Here is a 6,882-nt window from a genome sequence, read left to right as displayed (position 1 = left end):
TTTGAGCCAGAATTTCGTTCTGTCACCAGGCCGGAGTGCAGTGGCACAATCTCAGCTCACTGCAACCTCCACCTCCTGGGTTTAAGTGATTTTCCTGCCTCAGCCTCCCAAGTAGCTGGGACTACAAGCATGCTCCACCACACCCAGATAACCTTTTTTTTGTATTTTTAGTAGAGATGGGGTTTCACCGTGTTGGCCAGGATGGTCTCGATCTCTTGACCTTATGATCTGCCTGCCTCAGCCTCCCAAAGTGCTGGGATTACAAGTGTGAGCCACCGCACCCAGCCAGATTTTTTTTTTTTTTTCCACTTTAATGTGTTTGGAACCAGAGTACTTCTTACAATGAAACTGTTTATGTGGCAGTGGATTTCCTTCATTCCTTAAAATGCTGCTATTAAATTGACAATTTAAAAAATAAATGGTTCCATCTTTGTTTTTTAAAAAACACCTTTTTGTATCTGTTGGGCTCTTAGTGTTTTGTTTTGTTTTTTTTTTTGTATAATGACCTATACGATCTTTTCCTACAATAAGGCTATTAATTCTTTGTCATCTGGACTTCTTTGCAAAGGTCCATAATCCCCTTGAAATTCCCATCTAGATACCTTTCAGAAGGTGCAACAGTGTTAAGGATAAATACTGGTGTGAGGGGGGCTCCTTCTGATCCCTGGTGTACTGAGTGGTGAACTCTTCCAGCCACTTGATGAAAGCAGGACAGGCAGACAGGCCTTGAAGCAGGGAGTTCATGAAGCAGGTGTTCCCTAAATTGACAAGGCCAGGCACAAGCCCTAAAAAGAAGCAGGGGGAAGATTAAAACAGCTTATCACATTTGACCCATTTCTCTCCCATTTGGGACCCAGAGTTCCATCACTGTGGCCTTAAATTTGGAATCCCAATCCAAGAAGATCCTTATCCACAGAGATCTGGCGTCCAGGCCTTCTGTCTGTGCCAAGGCTTGGTTCTAGTACTGCTCCTGCAGACTGTAAGCACAGAAGGACAGATACCCCTCGTATGTTATTTTTGAAACCTATCATGGTACCCAGCACTGCTTGGTTCTTCCTAAATGTATAAAAACACTTAGTAACCATCTCCTGTCTTTTTCTCTTCCTCATCATTCTCCCTCACATGCTATCTTTCTTCTTTAATCAGAAAGCAATGTTTCTCAGAACAGAAGAAAACAATTCTTCTGTTGTTACTTCCCCAGTTCAATGACTCTGTTCTTATCTTAACAATTACTGGGAAAGACACCACTATACCAATTCTGATCAGTCTTTCTGCAGAGATCAACATAGTCTAATATAATTCTTTCTTCTGCTGGAAATCTTTTTGAAAAACTTTTTATAATCAAAGTCCTCAAAGACACACACAAGGAAGGAGAATGTATAATTAACCTCAATTATAACTGTCCCCAGATTTAACAATGATCAAATTTTGCTACATTCTTCTTTTCACTACATTCCTTCTTTTTTCTTTGCTGAATTTTAATAAGTGTTAAATAGAGCAACATTTACAAAAGAGAGCATTAAAAAAAATAAGAAAATAACATTTTAGTAATGAAGGCATTCACTTGAAATTTTTACCAGTTCCTAGAAAGCTAGCCCAAGAGAACACAAATGTATGATATAATTAGTCAGTTAGCACTACTGAAAAATACAATTGCCATATTAATGAGAACACTTAGACAATTACGCTGTTTGACATTTTTCATTACAAAGCATGCCTCAAACTCCAGTCTGGAGAGGGGCTGAAATAGAAATCTTTTTACTACAGGATATAAAGTAATGACTAATGGAAAAAGTACTGTTTCAAAACCTGAAGTCCTCATTTTAAAGATACAGAGAACAAACATGACCAACCTCCCCACTTCTTTGAGCTCTTTTCAGATAATAGGGATTTGGGTCAAGTCTACAGACCGTGGTGCAGTGTTCTCAGTCTTACCTTTTCTACGCTTCTTTCTTTCTGTAATGGGACCCCAAATAACATATATTCCTGCTGCAAGAGCAGCAGCAATTCCACCTATCACTCCCCAGTTCTTCATGACTTTATATCTAAAAAAGAAAAAAAGTTTACTGTCTTCCCTCAACACAAACACAATATGCAAATATACAGATATAAACAGAATAACATTTTGTCAAAATAACCCATCAAAAACCTAATTTCAAGTTAAAGTGACATATAGTCATAGGATGACATCTTGAAAATCAGGATGTCTAGACATTAGGATTTAAAATCTAAGTCAGCCGGGGGCAGTGGCTCATGCCTATAATGCCAACACTTTGGGAAGTCAAGGCAGGTGGATCCCTTGAACCTCAAAATTCAAGACCAGCCTGGGAAGCATGGTGAAACCCTGTCTCTACTAAAAACACAAAAATTCGCTGGGCGTGGTGATGTGCACCTGTAATCTCAGCTACTCGGGAGGCTGAGGCAGGAGAATCACTCGAATCCAGGAGGCAGAGGTTGCAGTGAGCTGAGATTGCACCACTGCACTCTAGCCTGGGCGACAGAGCAAAGACTCAGTCTCAAAAAACAAAAGCAAAAACAAAAACAGAAACAAACAAAAAAAAACTGAGTCAGATCATAACATTCTAAAGGCTACTTCTCTCTCTGAGGAAAAACTGAAGTTATCTTCTGCCTCTCACTCCACTGCCTCATAGGATGTCACCAGCCAATGCTCTGACTTCAAGGCCTTTGCACTGCTCTTCCCTCTGTTCAGACTGCTCTTCCCCCTGCTCAGACTGCTCTTCCCCCAGTTCACTGCTTAGCTGACTCCTTTACCTCCCTCTGTTTCGCAAGAGGCCTACCGGAACACATCATTGGGACCTGTCCTGGTCCCCTTGACATGACTCAGTTTTTTTCTTTTTACCATAGTACTTACCACCTTCTAACATAAAATTCATTTATTCACTATGTTTGTTTGTTTTCTTTCTTTTTTAATGCACTGGGTTTGTTGTCTGTCCCCCTCAGCTAGCATGCATTTTGTTTTACTCACTAACGAGCTCAAATGTCTAGATCATGCTTGGCACATAGTGGGTTCTCAATAATATTTATTGAATGACTGAATACCAGAGAAAATATACAGAAATGAATTTCTCTTTTAGAATATTAGGCAGGGAAGGGGCACACATACAATGGTATGAAAGAGCTGAGTATTTATGAAATTAAAGGCTTCTTAACCTCAGGCTTGACTTGAATACTGAAGTTATTCTTTTGCTACAAATTAAGAAATTTCACCAGCAATTTAAAACATTGTTTTTATACAAAGTTATATATTTCTACAAAATAAGGCAAACCATCTATCTGTATATAGCTTTGTGACATGTATCTGCATATGTGTTGCTCATGTATATATACTTGTTTGTGTGTGTGTAATACATTATTATCCCAATATTTGGATCATGTGAATATTGTTTTGATTTCAGTTCAGTAAACATTAACTTCAGTAAACATTAACTAGAGTCACTGGTGACAATAGTGACTCTATTTTATAATCAGCATTTCCTAGTGTCATAGCTGATAGCTGAATTTCAGATAAATATTTGTTTTCCAAGACAGAGTCAACAGAATATGCACCAAACTTGGTGAAGAAAGCAGGATCCCATTATTCTGGTTCAGTCCTGGCTTTGCTACTTCATTCCCATAATTTCACCTTCTAAGCCTTAGCTTCCTCATCTGTACAATGGCGACAATCCATAAGACCTACCTCACAGGGTTGCTGTGGGGATTAAATAAGTGTGAATGCATAGAGTACATGGTAAGAACTTAATAAATGTCAGCTGCTACAAATTAAGCATTGTAATCTCAGGTTCATTCATGAAAACCATTCTTTCTTTCCTTTTTTTTTTTTTTTTAAGACAGTGTTGTGCTCTAGTGCCCAGGCTAGAGTGAAGTGGTGTCATCTCAGCTCACCGCAACCTCCACCTTCTGGGCTCAAGTGATCCTCCTGCCTCAGCCTCCTGAGTAGATGAGACCACAAGTGCACACCACCACACCTAGGTAATTTTTAAATTCTTTTGTAGAGACAAGATCTCACTATGTCGCCCAGGATGTCTTGAACTCCTGAGCTCAAGCAATCTGCCTGCCTCAGCCTTCCAAAGTCCTGGGATTACAGGTGTAATCACCCAGCCAGTGAAAGGTATTCTTGAAGATTCTTAATGCATCACTATGCTTTTACATGAGTTCACAAAAGTGGCTGGTAAGGTTAAAAGGTTATTGAATGCTAAAGCACTTTACCAGTGCTTTAAAATCCCCTTATCAAACACTAATATTTATGGGTGTATACTCTATGCCAGGCCCTGTAACAATCTTATCTTATTTTTAAAACAACCCCACAGAAGCAGGTTCTACTATCACTTTTTTTTTTTTTTTTTTTTTTTTTTTTTTTTGAGACGGAGTCTCACTCTGTCACTAGGACTGGAGTGCAGTGGCATGATCTTGGCTCACTGTAACCTCTGCCTCCTGGGTTCAAGTGATTCTCTTCCTTCAGCCTCCTGAGTAGCTGGGATTACAGGCATGCACCACTACGCCCGGCTAATTTTTTGTATTTTTAGTAGAGATGGGGTTTCACCATGTTGGTCAGGCTGGTCTCAAACTCCTGACCTTGTAATCCGCCCGCCTCGGCCTCTCAAAGTGCTTGGGATTACAAGCGTGAGCCACCGCGCCCGGCCTACCACTTTCATTTTTATAGCTGAAGAAACTAAGACCCCAACTTGGTCACAGCGAGTAAAGGAACATGGCTCTGAATCACGCCTGTTTGTCTCCCAAGTCTGTGCTTAAAACCACAAAGTTCAAGATGGCAACTGAAGGAAAGAGTGTCGAGGGGATGGGAGGGAGGACGTGCCCATGTCGTTAGCTGCGTAAGGAGAAAGCACCCTGGGACAAGTGGTGACTTTGGAAACTCCATTCCTCTACAAAATGACATCCCGAGGAGAGAGGTGAGGCCTAGGGATGAAAAGATCTGGCTTCTCCTCCCAGCTCTGCTATCAGGTTATCTGTGGGGCCACACTTCCCACCTGCAGAACGGGGGCACTAGACAGGATAGCTATTGAGGACTTTCAGCCCTGGGATAATAAGCTCTTTAGACTTGCTCCAGTTCCAGAGGAAGCCGCTGTGAGCAACAGGTCTCAGTCATTTGGGGTCAGCAGTGGGGGAGGGGGGACTCAGTTCTGAAGCCCGGAACCCTTGGGAGGGTGGATAAGAGGGAAATGGGGGCCCTGATACGACTGGGAAGCCAGGCAATCGAGGAATCCTAACAAAAACGGAGAGCCTTAACAAGACCAAGCAACCTTAACAGGTTAAAGGTGCCCTCACCAATTTAGGGACGCTTGCAAAACAAGGGCCTTTACTCACTCTAATAACATCGAGGACCCAGACAGAAGTGGGGATCCGTATTAGACTAGAGGGCGGGCTGACAGGAATAGGGGGAGGTACTAAGAAAACGCAGAGCTTGCAGGCCCGGGGGACTTATAGGACTGTAAGAACCACGCCAAGATTGGGAACCCTGGCGGTCCAGAAACTGTTATGAGTGGAGGACCCAGAAGGATTGAGGGTATACTAGAAGGACAGAGGGGTCTTGGCAGGCCTAGAAGGCACCGAAAGGTTCTGTCAGTACTGGGGCACTGACAGAATTCGGGGCTTTGACGAGACGGGAGGGCCCTGGGTGTCCTGCGAACAATGACAGGAGGGGGAGGGACCGACAGACCCGGGGAGTGCATACAGCATCTGTGTTGCCGAAGGACGGGAGGCCCGTCCCGTCTCCCACCTAAGGGCCCAGGCTTCCAACCCTAAAGGATGCAGAAGCTCCTGGACTGCCCGTGCGGGCCCTGGGACCCCAACTAGGGCATGAAAAAGCCGTCACGGGCCCAAGCTGAGGACCTTGGTCCCGGCCTCTTCGGTCGCCCCGCCCCCCAAAAGCTCACCTGACAGCCGCTCCCGTACGCAGGAAGCGCTGGATGGCCCTGTCGGCGGCACTCATCGCCGCCTCGGCCCGGGAGCTTAGCATTGCGGCCGCACTGGAGGCCTGAACCCGCCTCCGCCGCTACTGCCGCCGCCGCCACCGGACCGAGGGCTACGAAGGTTCCCGAGGCAGCGGAACCTGCAGCCGCAGTCCCAGCATCTCGGGGGATGGTAGACCGCAGGACCGCGCCCAGGGGGATGGGAAGTAGTTGGCGCCGGAGAGCAATAGCTGACGGACCACAATTTTTTTTTCGTTTCCCTTAGCAACAGGCGCCGGCGTCGGTTGCTACGCTAGGCTCAGCTGCCCATGGCGGCTTGGTTTTCAGATTTTGCTTGGGCTCCATTCATAAATATAGATGGCACACTTCTAGGATGGACCCTGGGTCATGATTTGAAATTTTCGGTGTGGAGAAGAGGCCCCAGGCTAAAAGTCGGGTCAGGCCTCTGCTATAATTAGTTATTTTTGTGGCCAGAGTGGAAATAGGTCGCAAAGGAAGGAACTTTAAGGAGCATGAGGCCCATCTCTGATGATATCAGTAGAGAAACCAACGTCTTTAATAATAATAGCCAACAAACTTATTGTTTACTTAGGTGCCGGGTATAGAATTAAGCATGTCACATGCATTATTTACATTTAATATTCACACCAACTCTACATTACCCACATTTTACATCACAGGGAACCCAAGATATTTAAAGAAATAGTAAGTTTTTTGACACAGCTTGTAAGTGGTGAAAAGAGATTGGCATTTCAGTCTGTATCTCGAGAATAGCACTCTCCAACAGAAATATACAGGAGCCACACAGGTAACTTTACATTTTCTCGTAGCCACATTAAAGTAAAAAGCAAGAGGTAACCCGGACACTGTGGCTGACGCCTGTAATCCCAGCACTTTGGGAGGCCGAGGCTGGCGGATCACCTGAGGTCAGGAG

The 6,882-nt window shown here is 44.2% G+C and overlaps 1 protein-coding gene across 2 annotated transcripts in view; it reads right to left on the bottom strand.

Annotated features, from left to right (window-relative positions):
- Window positions 1-6,687, bottom strand: part of USP30 (ubiquitin specific peptidase 30) — a 34,702-nt gene extending 28,015 nt beyond the window's left edge. For both annotated transcript variants that reach the window (XM_017541421.2, XM_017541428.2), the window contains exons 1-3: window positions 5,913-6,687; window positions 1,936-2,045; window positions 603-785 (exon numbers count right to left, since the gene is read on the bottom strand). In XM_017541421.2, coding sequence (XP_017396910.1) covers window positions 603-785; window positions 1,936-2,045; window positions 5,913-5,995 — 376 coding nt within the window. In that variant the 5' untranslated portion in view covers window positions 5,996-6,687. The remainder of the gene's footprint in view (window positions 1-602; window positions 786-1,935; window positions 2,046-5,912) is intronic.
- Between the last annotated feature and the right edge of the window lie 195 nt (window positions 6,688-6,882).

This window comes from Cebus imitator, unplaced genomic scaffold, assembly GCF_001604975.1.
Source record: "Cebus imitator isolate Cc_AM_T3 unplaced genomic scaffold, Cebus_imitator-1.0 Scaffold8, whole genome shotgun sequence".
Taxonomy (NCBI): domain Eukaryota; kingdom Metazoa; phylum Chordata; class Mammalia; order Primates; family Cebidae; genus Cebus; species Cebus imitator.
Note: the sequence above shows the minus strand (reverse complement) of the source record. Positions and strands in the feature narration are given on the sequence as shown.